At 39.2% G+C, this 24,236-nt stretch overlaps 1 protein-coding gene and 1 pseudogene across 3 annotated transcripts in view; both read right to left on the bottom strand.

Moving 5' to 3' along the window:
* The window catches only part of NMD3 (NMD3 ribosome export adaptor), a 44,321-nt gene extending 21,525 nt beyond the window's left edge, over positions 1-22,796 (bottom strand). The window contains exons 1-4 of one of the 3 annotated variants that reach the window (XM_054580277.1): positions 22,747-22,796; positions 5,526-5,582; positions 4,495-4,629; positions 2,623-2,719 (exon numbers count right to left, since the gene is read on the bottom strand). In XM_054580277.1, the coding sequence (XP_054436252.1) occupies positions 2,623-2,719; positions 4,495-4,629; positions 5,526-5,569 (276 nt within the window). In that variant the 5' untranslated portion in view covers positions 5,570-5,582; positions 22,747-22,796. Of the gene's footprint in view, positions 1-2,622; positions 2,720-4,494; positions 4,630-5,525; positions 5,583-5,827; positions 5,847-6,122; positions 6,231-22,746 lie in introns of those variants that run through there. The other 2 variants (XM_054580286.1, XM_054580274.1) reach the window with 2 other exon arrangements.
* On the bottom strand, positions 9,588-10,542 carry LOC129076056 (heterogeneous nuclear ribonucleoprotein A1-like; annotated as a pseudogene).
* Positions 22,797-24,236: the final 1,440 nt, after the last annotated feature.

Raw genomic sequence — 24,236 nt, 5'->3', positions numbered from 1 at the left:
CAATATACCCACTCACGCATCACATCTCATGCAGAATTTTTTGTGAAACATCAAATCACCCAGGTGACTCAGCTCCCCTGTAGCCTAGATTTGGCGCCATGCGACTTCTGGCTTTTCTACAAACTAAAATCACCTTTGCAAGGAAAGAGATTTGCAAGGAAAGACCATTGATGAGATTCAGGAAAATACAATGGGGCAGCTGATGGCAACTGGGAGAACTGTGTGAGGTCCCAAGGTACCTACTTGGAAGGGCATTGAGGCGTCACTGTCCTACTAACAATGTTTCCTGTATCTTGTATCTTCTTCAATAAATGTCTCTATTTTTCATATTACATGGCTGGACACCTTCCAGGCAGACCTCATACACTGTTTCTCTGCAGCTAATAAAAGTAATGACTGATATTTTTCTCACTTTCCTCCCGCTATTGGACCAGGAGCCAAACAGGTATCATCCTTGCTCTTAAACTACTTTTTCTAAACCATTCTCCCTACCTCCTCCTTAAAAGCAGCCAGGTCCGAATCTGAAATCTTGGGACTATGTCACCACCTCTTTCTCTGTTAAATCATCTGTTAATCCTTGGGTTACCTGCTTCCATTTCTCAAAGATTTTTAGATCCTGGCTCAGTCACTCTTCTCAATAATACTAATACTTGATGATTTCAGTATCCTCATAAATAATGCCCCAAATACCTTATCCTCTCCATTCTTTTTGAGTTCCTCTCCCCACAAGATCTTGTCCTGCTTCCAACTCATAACTAAATCTCCCACCACCTCCCTAATCTCAATTCCAAGTATCAAACTGACTATCATCTCCTACATTTCCAGCTCATTCTCTCCAGTTCCTGAACACCAAAAACCTTTCAATCTACTGAAATCTACAAACTGTTCATCCGACCACCTTTTCGCTATCCCTCATCTCTCCCTTCTACACACTTCCATCCTATCCCAGCTTAATCTCAAGATCAATCATCACTGATCCCTAAGTGTACACTCAATTGCCTTGGTCCCTCTCTCACTTTACCTTGGTCACCCGCCTAAATCATAATGTTGGTTAAATTCAATCCTCTGCCTGCTTATCCTTTACCCATGCAGATGGTGGGGCTAGAGAAATACACACACACCACATTATTCTGTAAGTTTGTAACGGTAGCTCTCAACCCTGCCCAGCAACCATCCTTCACTCTGGTACATTTTCCCACTTTCCCAGAGGTCTATTTCATGCCTTCTCCCCTCTTCAAACATCCTATAATAGATTTTCCCTGAATAACTACTGCCCATGAATCTGTTTTCACAATTTTAAAAAAGGAATCGAAAGAGATTTTCCAGAAGCTCCCACATGCCAACACCTCCTCTTCTGTTACCACAGATGAAATGTCCACACTCCTATTAAGACCAACCTCTAAGATGCCCCAATAGAGAGCAGAGACCTTTGTTCTGTTCAGTAAAATATCTAGGCTCCCAAAATGGGATGGCAAGAAGTACGTGCCAAATACTTGTTGAATGAACAAGGAAAAGTATTCTTCCACTATATCCTATCACTTTCCTACTTCTCCAGGACATCTCCTAGCCAACTATTCTGTATCTTTGCAGTTTTACAAATTTTTCCCTCTATACTCTATCATTCGAGGACAGCTTACTAATATACTGTAACATCTCCCATCTTAAGAACTATGTCCTTCCCCTGGCCAGTATGGCTCAGTTGGTAGGAGCATCATCCCATAAACTGCTCGAGGCATATACCTAGATTGCAGGTTCAGTCCCCAGTTGGGGTGCAAACAAGAGGCAACCAATTCCATGTTACTCTCTCCCACGGATGTGTCTCTCCTCTCTCCCCGTCTCCTCCACTCTCTAAAAATCAGTAAGTATGCCCCCAGATGAGGATTAAAAAAAAAAGAAATGTCTTTTTTTTATATTTGCAAATTTTTTTTATTGTTGACCCTATTACCAATGTCCCCCATTGTCACCCTCCTCCCTCCTAGACCCAGCCCCACCCTGGCCATCACCACATTGGGCTCACCAGACATTTGACAAAAGCCTGAAGTGTGAGAGCAAAGAGACCAAGTTACACGAAAAACTGACTCCAGGAAAAAAAAAAGAGAGAGAGAGAGAAATCAGGAAATAGGAATGTTTAAAAAAAAAAACCAAACCCATTAACAAGGCCTCAGATATACTGAAGAGCAGATGCATCAAGACTCTGAAACTTAAAAATATTTTAGTAAAAATCAATACAAACACAGGAAGATAAAGTTAAGAAAATTACCAGGAACACAGAAAAAAACAAAAAGACAATACAGAATAAAGATTTAAAACAATACAAAAGAAAAAAGACAAACTTTAACAGTAGTTTTATACAAATATTTTCCCCAAAATTTATTGCATATAAGAGGTTCTTGATAAATGAGAAATCTGATTCTATATTAAATCTTTTAAAGCAGATATATTTTCATTTTCACAAAAAGAACATATATAACTTTAAAAATGAAATGGCATGTGTAGTAAGAGTGCTTACCAACAGTAACATTTAATAGTTACTTTTGAAAAACCTACTTATACAAGGATTTACCAAAAATGAGAGATTAAAAACATATTCCTACAAAAAGAAATTTTAGCTATTTGCCCTACCTTACTCAGAGAGGCTTTAATTTTTTTCAAACACAGAGCAAGAAGTTCTCTGGATTCTAATGCACATTGTATCCAAGTTCCTGGTGGCTGGAAATATCTGAGAGAGAAGATAATATACTAAAACCCAAGGAAAACAATAATTTTCCTCCAAGGAAAAACAATAATTTCCATCTGCATATGCAGATATAACACTGATTATCAACCAGATATAATAACCCAAGTTAATCTGAAGCACTTGACCCAAATATATTTTAATAGTTCTAGAACACTTTCCATTAAACCAGTAGTTTTACTTAAAAAGGTAAAATTCTGTATATTTGCAAAAGCCAATCTAATAAAATAACCCAGCAAAGAGGTCTTAGCACTGCAAGCACCATAAGAATTCTACTGGGGATGACAAAATGACCAAAAGTTCCTCGCATCTATGCTCTGAAAAACAGGTAAAAATCATCTTAAAATGGCATTAAAATGATTTATAATGTACATCTATAATGCTTGAGAACTGCTTACTTCTCACACACAAAAAAGATAAATTAGTACCTCATACTATGTACCAAAATAGTTCAGACTATTCCCTTTCCAAATTTTAATTGTAAAACTCAATTTTTAAAATCTAAGCTAAAATTGAAATCCTTTGTGCATGTGCTTTAAGATTTTTAGCCTAGCCCAACCAGGACTTGGAACAATGCCTAGCACATAGTCAGCGCTCAATAAAAGTTTGTTAAATACATAGTACTTCTAAATGTGTTATGTGAATACTTTTTCTTTTTTGGAATACTTTTAAAGTTTCATTCAAAAATATTATACAAGTTTTTTTGTAATAAGCATGCTTTTTGAGTTAGAAAGGGCTTCATAAATCATCTAATGAAGCCCCTTCAGTCTGATCAGGAAATTAAGGCTTTAAAGGGGTTAACTGGCCATGAGTTTGAAAACGTTAATTTGTGAGAAATCCAAGACAAACTTGGTATCCTCATTCTTTGTCCAGTGTTTTACTCCACCATGCTTTTAAGAATAGCCCATATATATATATATAATAGATTAAGCCTCACACTTGCAAAGCTTGCAAAGTGTAAACCCCCTGAAATAGTAAAAACTTTCATGTGTTTATATATACGAGTATGTACATGTGTTAAGTCTTTTTCTGGGGAGATAACTTTTCAAATTCTCAAAAAGATCCATAAACCCCTCCCCTCCAAAAAAGTTAAGAACAACTACAATCCTAACCCATTCAGAAAATCACAGGCATATAATTTTATACAGTTTCATTGGGCAGTTTTGTGTTATTCAATGGCCTACTGGGTAGTTTAGCAATAACTAAAGTTAATAAATAAGGAATATAAACATTAATTTTTAGAAGGTCTTCTGCCTTCAAATCCAGTCTTTATTTCAGACCATTGCAGATGTGATTTACTGAGCTTTTTTTATTGTCATTTTGGTTACATGGGAACATTCATAGATCTAATTTTCAAAATACACTGCTAAATTACTTAAAACATAAGGTGCTTTTTTTTTTTTTATCATGCATAGCTTCTAGTGACTGAGGGGAAGAACACTTTCATGGTATAAAGGATGTCCTTAATAAACTGTTCTCACTCTTATGAACATCAACTTGTTATCTATCAACTGTATATACCAAACTCATTAATCTCTTAACAGAAAAAGAACAGACTCAAACACCTTTACACTGTCTTCACCAGATTAGCAGAGCAAACTAAAAAGTACACTACAAAACTGCAAATTCTAAAATCTTTGGTAACATCAACATAAATAAAATTAAATCTCAATACATGCATTTTTCATGTACCTTGGTAACCACAGCATATCCTATATATAAACCTCAACTGTAAGTAGGATGAATAGTTCACACCATACCTTTGGCATTGTTTGCAGAAAGATATAGAGACCTGTTTCGGAATGCCTTGACTGATGTCTACCTTACTTCGCAAACAGGCCACACAAATATTGGCAGGATTTGGACTAATTGCAACACCACATTCGCAGCACAAGCTTAAATAAATAAAGCATAAAATTTACAAATTAGATTTCATAAATGCACTGATTAAATTTAAAAACTATCAAACGAAGTCATTCAAGTTAGGGCTGTAATACCTCTGCTCTTAAAGCAGCATAGAAAAAAAAAAAAAAGCAATCCTCAAAGAGGTAGTAGATAAACAACCTTGAAATGCTGAGATTTGAAAACAAAAAAAGCAGCCAAAATTCCAAAGTCCCTCAAAATATAGCTGATATCTAGACCAAAAGGTCTAGAAAGTCTAAATTATTTCTAACAGTAATGAGACAGCATTACAGGTCGAAGGCAATTTTTTAAAGCCTCAGTATAGCACAGGGACTGCGAAAATGTAAACACTTTACCAGAGCAGAAAATTTTTAAAGGAAGGAAAGCGTATCATGTCTAGTCATTCAGTGTAACTGATGGGAGAGTCATAACCTTAGGTGTATTCGGGGCAGAAAATGTTTAAGAATCACTGATGTTGTCCAAAAGAAATGTTCTATAATATGTGATGTCCCATATGGTAGCTACCAGACACATGTGGCTACTGAGGACCCGAAATGTGGCCAGCCCGACTTAAGAACTGAGTATTTCACTGTATTTCATCCTAAGTCCTTTAAACGGCCACATGTGGCTAACGCCTACGGTACTGGACAATGCCACTCTAGAAGAATATATGGTGAATATAGCCTCTTAAGTATTTGCGGTAACAAACTTCCCAAGTAAAAATGAATTCTATTTTCTCAGGAAATAAGGCTTTTCATTTTTATTCACTTAAGACAACGAATCCCTCCCCCCTTAAAATTACAAAAGCGTTCCCCAAAGTTGGTGAGTTTCAGTCTAACATCTTTAAATTTAAATTAAAAGGGGGGTGGGGGAGGGGCGCGCGACTCACATATGTCCAGGGGTGCGGTCGGTGGTTTCTGTCATATACTCCATTGTGCTGTATGCCCTGATTTTAAAAAGAAAGAGATTATCGTGGGATCTGTCACTTGCCTATTCACTTCTTGATACAAATATTTTCTGTCTCTCTGGATAAGGCAGCTAAGCCTCACAATGTAGCAAATAAGAAAAAACAATTCCACTTGGTAACTCTGAATGAGGTAACTTCTTTATTAAAATGAAGGGAATTTCGAAGTCTCCAATCCGCAAGACCCTCTCCTGCGACTAAACTCGGCCGCTGGCCTCAGCTGTCACCTGGGTACCGCCCGGCGGGCCCAGGGCGGGGTCAACGCTGGGGCCGCTCCCACGCCCCCAAGCCTCGGACTCGAGTTGCAGGAGTCCGCGGACGGTGTCACCGCGCCCGCGGGCCACCCACCCGGACCCCTGTACCCCGCGGTGAGACCTCACAGGAAGTCCGGACCCGCGGCGCACACGCGGCGCACACGTGGCCAGAGGCCGGCCCGAGCTCAGGGCGCCCGCCCCACTCTCTCCTGCAGAGACCCCCGCGCGACAACAGCCTGGGTCTCGGTTCCCAGAACCCACTTAATACCTCTGAGCAGGACCAGGACTCGCCGAAAAACCACAATACAAGGAGCCCCTTCCACCCACTCCAACGGCCACTAGAGCCGGCACAGGACAGTGAAGGTCTCGCGAGAAAAGGGATCCAAATCTCGCGGGCCGAGAGTTGTCAGTTAAAGGGGTGGGTAGGGGCGGAGAAAGGGGTGGGCCCAGGCGAGCCACGCGGCGGGCAAGGGCTGGCAGCTGCGGGGGATCCAGGAGAAAAGTCCGGGTTCGGTCTTTCGGCGATCCCTGAGGCACATACTTTCCTATTGTTCTGTTGGGTTACCTTTATTACCGATTTTCTCGGGCCAGATTTAACTCCAACCCAGCCTCGGCCACTTTTCAGATATCCCGATTGGGAGCTTGCTTCTTGGTGAAATGATTATATAAAAGGTATCTGTAAACAGTATCGCTTTACACATAGAAATTAGAGTAAACTCCGTGGAGGAGAGTCCCTTTGTCTATTTTGTTCACCATCGTATACCTAATGTGTGCCACATTCTAAATGCTCAAATGAGTGTTGAACAGATAAAAGAAAAAAGAAGGCATAATTATTTGCGAATAAATGTATGCTATTTTTAGGCTACTCCAATTATTAGAATGTGCTTCCTGATAATATACTTAATATTTCCTTGTAACTTTATACCTTAAGTATAGAACAGCACAGACTATGTCTACCAGCTCTTTCTCAGGACAGATTTTCAAAATTTGAAGAATACAATCATTTTTTCCCAGTGTTCTCACCCAAATTTTAAGGAATAAGCAAGGTGATCTTAGAGTAGGTGATTGGAGAAGGCGTCGCATGGTTTCTTGACCACGGTACTTAAATGGTCTCCCATTCATTTTCCTTACTTCCAGACTCCAATCCATCCTCCTAAAATGCAAATATGATTTTGTCATACTCCCCTGCTTTTAATCCTTTGGTGGTCTCTGGTCACCTCCTGAATTATTTCCAATTCTCTGCATAGAAAGAGATCTGACCCTGCCAAACTCTCACATTGCTAAGCACACAGCCCAAATGGAAGGTCCTCACAAGAACTAGTCTACCTTTGCTTATGCCCAAGACACTCCACCTTAAAGATTAAGCTCGAGCATCCTATATCAGTTTTCTATTACTGCCATAAAATTATCACAAATTTTGTGGCTGAAAACAACACAAATTTATTATCTTACAGTTCTGGAGGTTTTAGGTCTTAAAAAAATGCTCCTTCTTTACATATGGCCCTAAAACATCTTGATAGGAGATATATACCTCTATAGTAGTGCTAGTGACATTAAATTGGATCATAAATGTTCTACTCTGCATGTTCCATGGGTTCAGACTCCTGGGTCTTGTTCTTCTCAGTATTCAGTGCCTCTGGATTACTGCCTGGCACCAAACACACCTTTAGTGTATCTTGGTAAATTAATTATCCGTTTAATACTCAAAGCAACTCAGAAGAGACAGTGCTTATCTCCTTATTTTTTTCAAACACATTGTCATTTCCCTTAAGTCAAATACCAGTAGGAAGAGAACTTTAGTTGAACAGATGGTGTTTATTATGCATTGAAGTCAGTGCAAACAAACCATTTGGAATTACAAAGTGTCTTAGTAAGAATGTGCTGGAAAAAAACTGATCACAGATTTGACAGGGTGACTTGAGGAGGGTCTAAGAAAGCAAGGATTTACTGTAGATTGGATGCTGTCAGAAAGCAGAGGCAATTCTATTGTTGGATATCTCAATAAATCTTATATATAGGAAGAGAGGCAGAAAAATAAAGCCGCAATCAGTAAAGACGTAGCAGTCACTCGTTTTGACCACGTGAGGGAGTGAGCAGTATTTTGTGTGTGGGACAGTGACCTTGTATTTATCTGTGCTTAGACGAGATTATGCAGTGGCCTTGCTTTCTCTGATTGTACTGTGGTCTCAGAGGAACCTTGCATCAGGTTGATATTCTATGAAATTGTTTACGTCTAACAGAAGAGTGTGGTCTACTTGTGGGTACAGGCCCGCCTCTGTTTTAGAGCCAGGGGCAGCTCTTTCTTCCTTTCCCAACACAATCCGTCAATACCCTATTTGATGTGGCATCAAGTGCCACAGTACCAGGCTTGTTAGGCAACTAGATATACAACAGCGGACAACATGGATGTGGTCCCTACCTTCATGGAGATTACGTTTCACAGGTGAAGGTGATATTCCAAAAGACTGCGTAATTTGCTGAGAGTTCTATAGCAAATAAGTGGCAGAACCAAGACCTAAACTACATACAGTTTCTCTCTGCCCTCATGCCCTCAACACCCTCTCAGGCTACCTGCCCTTCTGAGGCTCGGGCTGTCTATTCTTATCCGTGGGCTTTTCTTTTTTTAAGAAAATGTTCATTTTCCATCAAACTTATTTTAATTTTCTGTTTAAGAGTCTGTGGAAAAACAGGTTAAAACCACACAGTGGTTATTCTTAAGTAAGCAAATTTTGATGTCAGAAAAAAATACTTTCTAAAATGTCCGGGTATGCAGCTGATTTACTTCAGGGTACTTTTCAGTTAATTTAACCATGGCCTTCCAATTAATTATAAAAATTAGTAATATTGAAGAAATAATCCAAGAAATAATTTTCAGAGTGTAAGAACTCAAAATTTACAGATTGAAAGGATCTGCCATATTCTCATCAATATGGATAAAAATAAGCATGTGCCAGAGACCATGAGGCGGAGGCCCAGAACACTGGTGATGAAAGGGTTTTTTTAAGAGGATATTAAATCATTTGTTGATTACACATGATAATGGATGATGCACAAACTTCATTCCCATCTATAATTTTATCTGGTACCATAATTCAGTTTAGATACATCGCACAGGATATGCCAACAACCATTAATAACCAAATAAACTCCATGACTCTGCTTGGGTGACCCTTTTACTGGTGAAGTCCAGGTCACAACATAGTAACTTATCAATTCAACTCTACCAAGGTTTCTGAAGACAATGGCTTGTGTGCCCAAGCAGGTTGTAGATACGTTTCCAGTGGAATCTGGCATCACCCTGCAGGAATTCCAACTTCACACTGTTGGTAATTTACCAAGGTGGCTTCAGAACAGACTAACTTTACACAGCACGTTTTTTAAAAAAGACACATTTATTCAGAGTCATGATCAGACTATTACATTTAGCAATCAACAGCATAAGTGCAAAAAAAAAAAAAACGAAGAAAAATTACATTAAAACCCTTTCGTGGAAATGCTTTATACTTTCCACAGAACAGAAACTAAAATAACCTGTTTTACAATTAGTCACAAATACAGTCCTCGAGTTTTTTTTGCCCATTCACATGAGTGTTGTCTATAACATCTCTTCTTTGTAGCAGCTAGGCTCTGCCACCATTGTGCTTGGCTGAGTTCACAAATCAGTTGTAACCTATAGCTTCCCTGTCCTGTCTCTGGCTCTCCTCTCCTGCTAAGCTTTGTTTCCTGGCAGCAATTAAAACCTTCTGCCACTGCCAAAGCTACTGCTGCTGGAACCACCATAGCCAACTTGGTTTCGTGGTTTGGCAAAGTATTGGCCTCCCCCACCATAGGGGCCAGGGCTTCTGCCTCCTTTCCTCCTTTCATGGGTCCAAAATTTGAAGATTGATTGTTGTAATTGCCAAAATCACTGTAGCTTCTGCCACCTCCATAACTGCTTCCATCATTACCAAATCCATGATAGCCATCCCCACTGCCACCAAATCCACCACCACCACAGCTATCACCAAAGCCACCTCAACCCCTGAAGTTTCCTCCATGACCAAAGTTGTCATTCCCACCAAAGCCCCCTCCACGACCACCTCCGAAGTTTCCAGAATGACTTTGACCTCTTTAACTGGATGAAACACTAGCCATCTTTTGCTTAGATAAGGTTTTCCTTACTTCACAGTTGTGACCATTTATAGTATGGTATTTCTGAATGACAACCTTGTCTACAGCGCCATGATAATCAAAGGTTACAAAAGCAAAGCCTCTCTTTTTGCCACCACCTTAGTCAGCCATGATTTCAATTGCTTCAATTTTCCCATACTGTTCAAAATAATCTCTTAGGTGATGTTCTTCAGTGTCTTCTCTAAGTCCACTGACAAAAATCTTTTTCACAGTTAAGTGGGCACCTGGTCTTTGAGAACCTTCTCTCAAGACAGCCCTCTTTGGTTTCACAACTCTTCAATCCGCGCTGTGTGGCCTTGCATTCATGGCTACATCCACCTCCTCCACAGTGGCATGTGTGACAAACCCAAAGCGTCTGGAGCGCTTGGTGTTTGGAGCTCTCATAACCACACAGTCTGGGAGCATCCCCATTGCTCAGAATGGCTCCTCAGGCTCTCACCTGTTATTTCAAAGCTCAGACCTCCAATGAATAGCTTCCGTAGCTGTTCCAGCTCTTTGGGGGACTCTGACTTAGACATGACAACTGCAGGAGACTCCAATGATGCTTACTCAGAGGCGTCCACCAGCAGAAAGCAAGATTTAAAAACTTGCTCTGTTGAAAGACATTTTGTGGAAGGTATGAAAAAGCAAGCTACTGAGTGGGAGGAAACATGTGGAAATTGTAACCACCAAATGACCAGTATCTCAAATATATAAAGAACTCTAAAAACTTCAATGTGAAAAAACAATCTAATTAGAAAATTGGCAGAAGACATGAATAGACATTGCACTGAAGAGAATATTCAGTAGTGAAATAAGGAGATATGAAGATGTTTCATGTCATTAGCCATTAGGGGTATGCAGATTAAAAGCACACTGAGGCTTCACTATCCATTTATTGGAACGGCTAACGTAAAAAGTAGTGAGAACACCATATGCGGGCAAGGATGCCGAGAAACTGGATTGTTCATACACTGCTGATGGGAATGTAAAATGGTAAAGCCACTCCAGAAACAAAATGGCAGTTTTCTTAAGAAACTAAAAACACCACTACCATACATACCTAGCAATTGTATTCCTAGGCAGTTATCCTAATGAAATGAGAACTTACATTCACATAAAAACGTGTACACAAATATTTATAGCAGCTTTATTTGTAGTAGCCAAAACATCCCAGGTATCTTTTAATGGGTGAATGATTAAACAAACTGTATTACATCCACACCATGAAATACCATTCAGCAACAAGAAGAAATGAACTACAGTATTGCAATGGGAGTACAGCATGGGTCAGAAAAAAGTCCCCAAAACCCTCATAAACCAGGCTTGGGGGATGGAAGAAGCTGAGCACAGAGACCGGGAGATTTAGAATATTTATGACAACGTGGCCAGCTTCATAGGTGTGTTAAAGAGCTGCATCTGCCGTACTCCAGGGGCCAGGGAAATGGGCGTGACTTGAATCCCTGATGTAGCAGGGGGTTTGCTGTGTCTGCACAAAAGTTTGGAGGCAGTTCGCTCTGCAGTACAGGACCACATCTGCCCAGACTAACAGTGGCAGCCAGAGAAAAGCAGATGATATGGGGAACAGGCACATGTAGCCCATTGTGGGAGGAGTCAAAAAATGGGACCACACCAGAAGCTCCCGGTGGGGAATTAAACTGGGTGCGGCAGCCATTTGCTGTCTTGACCATGCGGTTTGAAAGAAAGCTGTGAGAAGGGAGAAGCAAGCAAGCAGCTATGTGTTTACAGTGAGGAAGGAGGCCACGCAGCCTGGACTAATGAGAAAGGAGATGCTGCAGCTGTGATCAGGCCTGCTCTAGCGGACTCCAGAGCTGCAAAGGACTTCCTTGCAAGCTCCTAATCAGCTGCACCTGGATTTTACCTGGGCTTTAAGACCTGTGCCTTTTCTGAGTTTCACCATGATCCAGGGGAACACAACACATGCTTTCTGGACTATTACATGGAGGCTGATAACACGTGTTCCGGATCCTGTGCAGATAAGGACATGGGGAACTTTGGGGGATGCTGTTGGCAAGTAGCCTGTGGGGATTATGGGAAGTGCTGGGTCTCATGGGAAAGGAGGGCTCTGAGCTGAGGTGCTCTAAGCTCTCCCAAGGTGGGAATGTCGTAAATAAAGACCTGCTCCTTCCAACACGAATTGTTGTATCATTCACCAAGGTGCCACGGGGATGGGCCCTGGTCTGCTCAGTAGCAGTAGCGTATAAACAACAACCTGCATGACTCTCCAGAGAATTATGCTGACATGCTGTATCACTCCATTTATATAACATTCTTGAAATGACAAAATTAAAGAGCTGGAGAACAGATTAATGGTTGCCAGAAATGAAGAAAAAGGCAAAGGGCAGAAAGAAATAGGTATAGCTATAAAAAGACAACATGAAGAATCCTATTGGTCATGAAAATGGTCTGTATTTTGACTGTATCCATGTCGATATCCCAGTAGTGATATTGTACCACAGTTATGCAAGAGGTTGCCATTGGAGGGAACAGTTTAAAGAGATCAGAGATCTCTCTGTTTTGTTTCTTACAACTGCAACCTGATCTACGATTATCACAAAGTTTTTAAATGTTTGGTTTTCTAAGATATAGGGTAATTTTTTTCTGTTTAAGGAAAACAACTCCCTGATTTTATCTTTTGTAATTCTTTTCACAAGGTTTCTACACTTTGGTCTTCATCATTGGTTGGCTGATTAACCTCACCCACATTACACTTCTCTCCAGTCTCCTTCCCATTAAGAGCAACCTTGAGTCGTAATTCTGGCCAGCAGGTTAAAAGGGGAAGTCTATTGGACTATCTTGAAGGAAAACCTCAGCTTTCTTAATAAAAAGCCACACACTCAGCGGGTATGCCATTTTGCCCTCCCTCTTTGCTCCTTTCCCTTTTTGTCTGCTTCCTGTCTGGAATGCAAATGTGATGCCTGGAGGTACAGCAGCCATTTCTGACCTTAAGGCAAGAAGCAAAAAAGGCAAATACTCTCCTGCTACAGCTGGTGTGGCAGAGAGCTAGAAAGAGATGCCCACTTTAGAGTTCTTTCTGTTTAAGGGAGGAGAAAAAAAGCCGCTTTGTTTAAGTCACTATTGGCCAGGTGCACTATTATTTGTAACAGAACACATTTCTAACATTCCTCACTCACAGGAGATTTTTGGTGGGGCAGAAACTTTGCCTATCTTATAGGACTGTTGGGAGGATGAAAAACATAATGGCTACTTAATATTTTTTTATGTGTTTCAGAAACAAAATTGCCGATACTGTCCTTTCCCTTCTTCTTTCTCCACAGTATTTTATATTTCTTATTCTCCTCAGCTTGGCCTGAATTTGTATTATAATCAGACTTTTGCCAGTCACTCTCCTAATTGAACTGAATTGTTGTTGCTCAGAAGCTCAGAATTTTTTTAATGGTCTTCCTAAACCATTCCAGCCCAGGGCAGTCGCTCTCTTCTTTGACCTCACAGTACTTACTGTCTGCACATCCGAATTGCAATTCATCACGCACTGCCCCGTGACATTTCTCATGCAGCTGTCACAGAATAATCGATGTTTAGTGCTGGAAGGGACATTAAAGATCATCTTCTCCAGCAACCTCAGTGCCTGTGAATTGTGACTTAACTCCTGGGTTTTCCTTACCTCTTCATGGGTTTACAGCTTACCATTCCAACTAGGTATTAAGCTCCTACATTCAAAGAAATGTTGACAACTTTTGATTCCACTCAATGAGGCAATTATAGCTTTATTTTTCATCTGCCACATCCCATATCTTCATCTGAGCCTAGCAGATTTTTAATTTGGAGTTTGAAGCCTTTCAGTTGCGTTAACTTTTTGCAAAACTTCCTTAATGCTTGATTGGTGATTATAATGCAAGTGTAATTTTCTTTCAATGCCACTGTATTTGTTTAGGTAACAAGAAAAATGTCAGGTAACGGGCTTTGAAGAGTACAATCCTGCACCTGTCATCTATCTCTGAAATAAACCACATTTGATTTTTGAAGTGCATAGATGCTCTCTTCATTTTTTAAAAGTTTATATTTCTGCATTTCAAGAAGAGTTTGGTCATAATTTTACATGCATGCTTTTAATTAATGTACTTGTACATGTCACTTTTGGGAACATACCTTTGCCTGTATAATTTCGGTTTATTTATAACATTCTGAATATATACTGCTTAAATCTATGAACTCAAGACATTGCAGTGAATATCAATTAAAAAAAAACACCATAGGTTATGGTAATTGGTTATACATGCTTAAAACATTAACAAAAAATAAATAAACCAATAAGTAAATAAATATATCTAATAGGGTCCTGTGTATCATGAGGCTACCCAGGTCTCTGGTCATGCAAATGATTGTACCTATTAACCATAAGTTTCTGAGGGCAAGGGCTATATCTTTTATACCTTTGTATCCCTTGGGTCTAATAGAGTAGAGTTTAACAAACATTTGAAAGATAAATGAATTAATACATGCATGAATGAATGCATTAATGAATTAATATTTCCTTTATGAAGACTCATACCTCTTTGAGTTTCTCCAGATTGCTAGCTAGCATAATGTTTTGCCCAAAGTAGATAACATTTACTGATTGTATGAGTGTTAAAAAGAGAAAAGGAAAAAGCCTCCTTTCTCTTTCTCACCAGGCTGTACCATTATTCTAGGTCTCATGGAACGTGCATTTTTCCAGCCCGCCTGTCACAGGCACCTCAATGTGTCAAGGCTCAGGCAAACCAGATGTGCTCTGTGCCCCAAGCATCCACTCCTGACCCTTGCCTTTTCTTTGAACCTATAACAATCTGCTAAAAAGTTACTACCTTTTTAAAAAGATAGGATGATATATTCCCTGGATAATGTGGAGGAAAAAATGAAGAAACCAAACTTGTTTGGATTCTGTTCATATTGTCTCCTCTCCTACTCATTTATAAAAGAGCTTGTAATATATCAGGGAGATTTCAAACTGGTGCACCATACCAAATCTAATTTATGGAAATTTTTGACAGCCTAACATTGGCTTTTTAAAAATCGAATTAATTACTCTACTACATTATATTCTTAGTGACAAGCCAGAGAGTGACTCTGGCTAATTTAGCAGAAAGGAATTTGTGAACATGCTCTAGGTCAGTCCCCGAATCCAAAAGAGGGTGGAGGACCAGACTCAGGCCCAAAATCAACACCACCCAAAATCACACAGCAGAGCCAACACACCCAGTCAAGACCACAGTTTCGCAGGACACATGGTACAGCCCACACCTCAGAGAGGGCTACTGGGGCTGGCACCATAATCCATGTCCCTGGGAACTCAACTACATGGCCACCATAAGGCTTCCTTCCCATGGGTCCCTGCTTCTCTGCATCCTTAGCTCAGAAGTCCAGGGCAGAGGCTCCTATAATCTGCAGAGCCCAGATCATGTGAGTGGATGAAGGAGATTGGGCAGTAATTACACACGGAGGAGAGTTGAGTCCCCACCTGCCACCGTCCCCCCGCTTCCTTGCTAATTTTCAAATTCCTCCTTCCTACTTCCCCACCTTTGCTCCTTCTGAGTTTAGAATCCCTAAAAAAGCTTAGTAATCTGCACATTCATCAACAAAAATTAACACAGTTGGAAGCTCTAAGAAGTCTAATAGCTGGCTGTTCTTGGTAAATATTTATCAGGCCATTTTTAGACAGTGATGATGCATTCAATTAATATTTATGAAAGTAAAATAGAAAGCCTTAAATGGTCTAATACAGCCCTAAATGGTCTAATGGTTATGATTGCACTCTTCCAATAGCCTTTAAAATTCAGAATTAGCTCCTAAATAGAGTCTGAAAGTGCTTTGAGAAACCAATTAAAATTTTAATCTCTACGTGGAGTGATTTTCCTTGCCTGCGTCATTGTGCAGGCTCACTGTTTCCTGGTCCATCCACTGCACTGTCAGCTATGGTCCCTCTCCAATAACCTTTAATCCATCTAACAGAGTGAGTGATCAAACAGCTCAGTGAAAATTTACTTGCGTTCAACAAATTCTTGGATACACTGATTAATTTTCTCAAAAAGCTTCCAAGAGGGTAAGTGGTGGCCCAGAATATGATATTTATTCATGAGCTGCTTGGCATGTAGTCACAGCCTTAACTTCACATGCAAGGAAATGCTTTTAGCTGCAAGCATTTTAATCTCTATTTGGAACACAACAAAACTCATCCTCTAAAATCCTAACAATTAGCTTATTGCTGAAATTAAGAGGTTTTTCAATAAAACCCATCCACGGCAGTAAAAATTATAAACAATAAAGAATTTTTGCATGTGCTACATTGAAAAAGACTGAATCGACAGATTTAGACTTAATTTATATTTACTGAGCATGAACTACATGTGAAACACTTTTCTATACAAGGTTACAAACAATATCTGAACTGCCACTTCAAACACACAGGTAGATTGAATCCCACTTCACTGATGAGGAAAGTGAAGTTCAAGGTCTATGGGACTTTACAGAAATCACAAAGCTTGTAGGTGGTAAAGCTAGGGTTTGAGCCTGGCTTCTGATCCAAATCAATTCTCTCTCTCACTGGAATGAGACAGGATGAGTAAGGATTCCAGCGTGAATGAGGAGTTAAGATAGACCAAGATTTAGGTAGAGATGTGTAACATCAAGCAATTCTTTCCAGATTAAAATACTATGGACTAAGCCAATGATAAAGCCAAATTGCTGGGATTTCATTGAGACACTACAACTTGACATCCTATCATTCAAAACTGGGTAGAAAGGAAGGACATGACCACAGCAAACAGGCATTTCACCTAAAGAAAGGCTGTTCCCAAATGAGGAAGGATGGCTGGATATAGATTTTCTCACAGCTCTATGCCTAGGTTTAGAAAGCAAAAACAAATGAAATAAAACAAAATCACATATTAAATAATGATATAGAATAGTTGTCTTGAAATGCCTAGTGACTACACAACAGGGCAGTCTATGACTGGGGCAGATATTTTGCAGTCTTTTTTCCTCCACTCCCATGATTTCTTGTCAACATAAGTAAGTCTGGACTTACAAATTAGGCCCAAGAGCTGGTCCAGACGTGCATCAGCATAACTCCTAGTGCCACCTGGGCAACAGATTCTTGCTCTAGCTCCACAGTACAGGGTTCAGGGTCATATCCAGCCCAAGCTATTTTAGCTTGGAGAGGCTAAGAGTAATGAATGGGGAGTTTATTTAGGGGTATGATTACTGTGTACTCTACTTCTGCAAACCTAACGTGGTACAGATGAGGTACGCCTGGCCAGGGTGCAGTTGTCCTGAACTGCTGTAGCACCCTGTATGTAAGACTGTTTGAAGGAGCAGCTGAGCTTTGAATGGCCTGATGAGCGCCTTATTTGCTCAGATTTACCATCCCCAACTGTACACCTGCTGGTCTGGCCCTTTTGAGATATCCTCAAGTGGAAGCACTTCTCCCTCTTGGAAGGAAGTGCAAGCTCAAGAGCCTACCTGCTCTGACTACATGCTGCACCTTTAAATATGTAAACCTTGTTTGATTTACCCAAATGATGCTTTCGTGTGGTCATTTAGTCAATCTGAGCCTATTAGTCACATTTATCAGGTTGGTGAGTGTGCAGAGCCAGATGTCTAAAGTAGTTCCAAGATCTTTGATTGCTTTTCAAAGGAGGTGGGTAGATTTATTGCAAAACTGATGCTCAGTGATGGTTCTCATCCTTGACCAAAATGTAAAGCTCACAGAAACTTTCAAGAAATGATTTATTTTTATCACATCCATCTAAAATGATTACTCTTTTAGACATATCACACATTCTTAAACTAAGTTCTGCTAAATAACTCACATAGAAAGGAAAGTCTAGGGCAAAACAGGCATAAAAATTTATGAAATGTGAAATATGCTGTAGCAATAAAGCTCCTAGAAGAAGGGTCTTAGTGTAGAAACAGAGTTTACTGTCCTTTGTATGTAATATTTTCATGTGCTATATAAGGAGACAACCTGCTAAAGACATTGATATGAATTTGAAGGTCTCAGTATATAATTTTATAGGAATTAATCATCTCTAGAAATATTTTTATCTGCAACATATAATGCCAAATTAATGTCTCAGCAGAAAGCTGCTCCTTGCCTCCCATTGTGTTTATGGTTGATGGAGTCCTCACTCCATTTCCAACATTCACTTAACCATCTACCCATATCTTTTACTAAGAAGCAGTCCTTTCCTTTTCATTCTATCACCTTACAGTTGTTCTTTCTCTGTGGATCCAGGCCACAGGGAAAAAATGAACACGGTTATTATATCTTTGAAAACTTTTAAAAAGGTGATTTCACTTTTACCATTAAAGTCATATTTTCAGGGTCCATGTAGACCTTTCTCAGCTGCATTACTCTCTGACATAATTTAGCTTCATAAAGGGTCTAACTATGTTTAAGATTAATACAGATATTTGGTAAACTCTTCCTTTCGATCATTCTTTGATCTGTGTAATCCACCAATACTGCTGTTTTGTAGCAGAAAGGACTGAGTTACAAAGGAATAAAATTCCTTTTGCAGGGTCTTACGGTGAGATAATGGAACTCCATTACTTAACCTTCTGGTTTCTACTCCCCTACCTCTTCATATATACTTAAATTAGCCAACTTACTTTTACCTTGGAATCATTACTTAGGTCAACTTTATTTATTTTTTAATCTACGAAGTATATTTTTAAAATATTTTAAAGTAAATTGTATTAAAATGCAACATTTACAGAAAAGCACACACATCTTAAATTATACAGTTTGCAGCAGTGCCAGCTAAGAAAAAGAACAGAAACAGGACCCCAGAACTCCCCCTGGCACTCCAACCCTACAAGGTAGCCACTCTCTTGACTCTTACACTGGAGATGGCTTTGCCTATTTTTGAACTTTTTATTAATAAAAACATGAAGCATGTATATCTTTGGGTCTGGCTTCTTTCACTCACCATGACATTTATGAGATTCATCCATGTTGGTACATATAACAATAGTTTCTTTATTCTCATTGAATGCATCATATTTTGTCTATTTTATTATTGATAGATGATTGGGTTGCTTTTAATTCAGGGATATTATGAATAGCGCTGCTGTGAACATTCTTGTACATGTCCGGAGAATTTATGTGTGCATTCCTATTGGGAATATATCCAGGAATTGAACACTCAGGTCATGCACGGGGCCTCCCTTGGTAGGTTATGTTAGGTTCAACAGGATGCTGGAGCTGGCTCTCTCTGGCTCTCGGGAGCCAACAATTAAATTTTCAGTACCTTTGAGAGATGGTTGTTAAATATAATTATTATTAAAAATTAAATTGTGTAAACTTAAATGAGTTATTTTAAAACAAAGGTAATAGGTACTCAAAATTCATTACCTCCTAATTATTTGACTACACTTGACTATCATCTATGCTATTAAGGTTATTTACATGAATTGCTGTTGGTGTGATGGAAATACTACCTAATGCGCTGCTGTACAGCTCTTCAGCAATATCCTGTGGGTAGTTTGAGATTGATCACAGGGGCATATTTATGCTGTGGAAATTGGGAAATGTTGCTAATCAGAGCTTGATTTATTGTTCTGTTGATTTTTACAGACTTAAGAGAGTAATGGAGAGAATGTTAATAATGCAGATTAAACCCAAAAGCGTCATGTTTATAGGTGATAGGATGTGAATATCTGAAAAAAAAAATTATCAAAGCCTGCTTGAAATACAACCTTAGATATGGATACAAGAGTTTAGCAAAATTCAACAAAAGCATTCTGTAAGAATCAATTAGCTATATGGCGTTTACAATAAAGAGTATTTATTGCATATTTTATTAGTATTTGTCAATTTATGAGGCACACACCTATGCTCTCCCCGCCCCTCTGGAAAGCCATTGTCAAACATTTACCAGCGCATCTCTGGTTATGGTGCAGCCTCACTGTAATCTGAGTTTATTTTCCCTGACGACTAACGGAGTTGAACATATTTTCATAAGTTTATTTATCAGTAGAATATCCCTTTTTATAAAGTCCCTATTAAGCCTTTTGTCCAGTTTTCTACTGTGTTCTTTGTTATTGATTTGTAGGCATTTTTATACATTCTAGATAAGAGTCCTTTACTGAATATATAGAGAGCAATTTTCTTCTCTCAGTGTGTGACTTGCCTTTTCATGTGAAGAAGTTCTTAATTTTCATTTAGTACAATTTATGAACTTTTCCTTTGCGGTTAGGGCTGTAGGTATCCAGTCTGAAAAACATTTGCTACCACTGAGGTGCCTGTGTTTTCTACAAGAAGCTTTGCTGTTTTATCTTTCACATTTAGATATGCAATGCACTTGGAATTGGTTTTTCTTATGCTAAGACTCATTTTTTTGTCCAGATTAACATCCAATTGGCCCAGAACCATTTGTTCAAAAGACCATCTTTTCACCATTGTACTTCAGTATCCTTTTTGTCAAAACCAAAGGACTATGCATGAGCCTTACAAGGCAGTTTTAAATCAATGAAACAATGGATTTTTGCCTTTTGCAGATATTTCATCACCTCAGTCATTTTAATAATTTATCCAAAACAGATTATATTTCAGATGGTTAGGGAATAACTTGTCTCACCTCAATAATGTTTATTGATTGCCACTATGAATAAAATCCTGGGCTAACCCTGAGAATGCACCCTCTCCCCACACACAAAAAATCAACTCTATTCACTCAGTCCCTTTATCCTTTTCTCTCTTTTCCAAGCACATTGAAACTGAAAGTCATAAAAAAAAAAAGCACTTCTGTCAATGCCTCCCTTTTCTAGCTATTTATTGTTAGAGCTTTTGATAGCTTTCAAACAATTTTCTTTCATAATATTAAAGAAATTTCTTTCATAAAATTAAGGCAAATTCTGAAAACAGATTATTGAACACATCAATATTTACCTGTATAACTGTATGAGGAAGAATCAAGTTACTTGTTTATAAGAGAAAGTTACTTGTTAATAAAGAGAGAGTGACTTTTTTAAAAATTGATTTTTAGAGAGAGGGCAAGGGAGGGAGAAATAGAGGAAGAGAAACATTGATTGGTTGCCTCTTACTCGCCCTTATCAGGGGACTTGATCTGCAGCCCAGACGTGTGCCCTGACTGGGAATTGACCCACAGCATTTTGTTCACAGACCAGCTCTCAGTCTACTGACCCATACCAGCCAGGGTGTGATTAACTTTTTATCCAAAGGGAAAGCAAGAGACTTTGTTTATCATGACAATTTGGTTTTTCCTATTTACAAGATAATGCACCCTCGAAATAATTAAAATAAATAAAATTCATTTAAGAAGAACATATGAATGGGTGTATAATTTCTCATATAAGGGAATTAATTTGTTAACTCTGTTATTGATCCTATCATTCAGAAAGAAGCAAAAGCCCACATTGCGATCATGTTCGTGGAACCTTTTCTCTTCTTTCAATTTGATTATAGGAAGGACTTAATCTTCCACTAGAGGGCATCTTTAGCCCATTTGATCTTTTGTAAAAAATAAGTAACAGCAATTAGTCTTCTGCTTAACATGGCTATGTTACCTGTCAACTATACCTGACCCTAAGGAGAAAGTTGTGGATGATCCTGATATTAAAAGGACTCTTAGAAACACACACAATCTTTTTCATTAACAATTCCAATATTAATAACTGTTACTGTTATGAAATTATCTTTGGAATTAATCATCATTCTTTCTTATCACCTCTCTTCCACAAAAATAGGCCTCTTTGAATATAAGCAGCATAAATATAATCACAACTGAAATATTTAGTATATAATTTATTATGTACTCTATGAAATAGACTATTATCTCAATGGAAAAACTCACAAAGGAAAAGGTAGTTATATCTATTTCAATATAAAAATTAAATATATAAATCTAAGGTAAAAGTATAAACAAAATTGAAGTGCAAATAACAAACTAAAAAAATAATTGTCACAAATATGAAAATGAGTTAAAAACATTAATATATATATAAACACCTGTGCAGATATATAAAACACTAAGCTCTTGATAAAGGTAGACACAATATAAACAGATTATTTAATGAACACAATTTAAAAACTTAATAAACTTATTAACAATTTACAGAACACAAAAATACAATATACTTTCTAACCTATTCTGTTAGAAAGATAACAGATGTTAATAAAGGTGGAGAGAAGCACAATTTCATGCACAGCAGGTGTAAGAAAGTGCTGACTTATAAATGTAAAAAGAACATTTGAATTGAAAAAGTCTTCAGTTTTCAGGCAAAACAGCATAGATTGGTTCAGGCAAATGTCATCAATAAGTGTTACATCTAGAGGAAAACTTTTAATGAGTAGCAGAATATTTGCATGTTTTCATGGTGTCTTCCCTCTTCAGGGGAGGAAAGATAATTTTCTTTCTACTCTTCTAAGTTCTGTGGCTAAGAACCTGCCCCTTAATAAGAGACAGATTAACAAAAGGAAAACAAACAGAAATGTATTAATATATATACCTCATACATACATACATACATACATACATACATACATACATAGGGGACACCCAAGAAAACTGAGTAACATTCCCCCAAATGGCCCACGCCATGAACTTAAGTACCATCTTCAGCTAAAGAAAAATGTTGGGGAGCGGGGAAGCCAGTCATGGAAGTTAGCAGGAAGAACGTAGTAAGCAGGTAAGGCTGTTGGGCAGATTTGTTAATTAGGGTCATCCCTCTCTTCCTGGTACAGACAGGGAAACACTTACCAATGGAGGTTTCCCTTCAAAAGGGTAAATTCAGCTCTGTTTCCGGATCTTCTGTATCTATTCTGTCTTAAAAAATAATCTCCAAGAAGTTTCAGAGCCCAGAAGCTGAGCTAGTAGATTCCTCCATCTCTTTGAACCAGTCTCTTAGTCCGGAAAACAGGTCAGTCCAGTTAAAGCATTGTATCTGCTTCAGGAGGCAGTGTAGGAGAGGAAAAATAATTTTCTCTACCCTTTTAGGTTCTTGGCTAAGACACACACTGTTGCGTTGGGGGATGGAGGGCAGCGTTCCGGGATCTGAGGGTTACCGTCTGGGGCCAGCTGAGATGGGATCGGGGACTCTGAATCCTGCAGAGTCCGTCTCCGGGTCGGGGGGTGTCACGGATCGGGGGAATAAACTCGAATCGTCACAAACACTTCTCTGCTTGCCAGGACAGGGGACATGGCACATCCCTCTAGTGGGGAAGGCCCAGAGTCCCTTTGTTCAAAGGCTTTTATTGAAAAGGTTATCGGTGGGGCTAGGTAACAGGAATGCACGGGCTATCTCATTACATCAGTATGTTAATGTTTACAGTGCATAGGTCATGTTTTGAAGAAAACCAATGGCAGAAACACACCGATTTACATGGGTCCAGCCGAGGGGAGACTAGTAAACAAGAGAGAGGACTAAACATGAGAGTGTTGTAAATATAAGAGTGCCTAAGGGTATATATAGGGTTAGGTTCTGTGAATAATGTAAATTTCCTTTCCAGCATGAGCTGGCTACAGCTTCTTAGGGAAGAACAAAGCACACTTTAAAGAATTTACTTTTAGGCTTGATTTCCCTGGGAACTGCCAGATCTGGTTTAGGGCTGTCTCCAGTATTGTTTCAAGCCTGAGCCAGGCCGTGGGGAGGGAACCGTCAAGAGACAAGGAGACTTCTTTCAGATAGAATGAGGACTCCGGCCATGTCCAAGCCGAACCGAGGGGTGCGGGCCTTTTTGCCCTTTCTGTGTCCCCCAATTTCTTCTCTTCTTCCCGTACCAATTGATGTCTGGCTGAGGTTGTTATCTCTGCATAAGCTAACTTACCCATCATCAACAAGCGACCATCACAGGGCTAAGCAGAGAGGCAGGAGCTATGCCCCTGCCAGGAGGTAGAGGTTTTATCTCCTTGAGCCTGTTTCTCCAAGGCCTCCTTCATTATTTCCAGCTTGGGGCCCTCCCGCCTGCTGGCAGGGTTACAGTTCCTGAAACCAGACAGGGTATTTCCCAAGAACACACTGAAATAAAAAGACAGATCAAGAGTGGGGGGAAAAAAATCTTATTTAAGTATGTACCTATGGGAACCCCACAAAAATATGAGACTCAAGGAAGTAACCAAAGCAGGAAGCTTTTATATATTTTAGACAAAGAAACAATGTATTTGTGGATAATTAACAAGACAAAGGGGTTTAAGCTTGGGGCAATAAAATGGTGAAAAAGTAGCAAGGTTTTGTTATAAATCCCCAGTAG

This window comes from Pteronotus mesoamericanus, unplaced genomic scaffold (assembly GCF_021234165.1).
Source record: "Pteronotus mesoamericanus isolate MK-2021 breed Mesoamerican mustached bat unplaced genomic scaffold, CSHL_Meso_final contig_116, whole genome shotgun sequence".
In the NCBI taxonomy this organism is placed as follows: domain Eukaryota; kingdom Metazoa; phylum Chordata; class Mammalia; order Chiroptera; family Mormoopidae; genus Pteronotus; species Pteronotus mesoamericanus.
The sequence above is the reverse complement of the archived record's forward strand: the minus strand, read 5'-3'. Positions and strand labels throughout refer to the sequence as shown.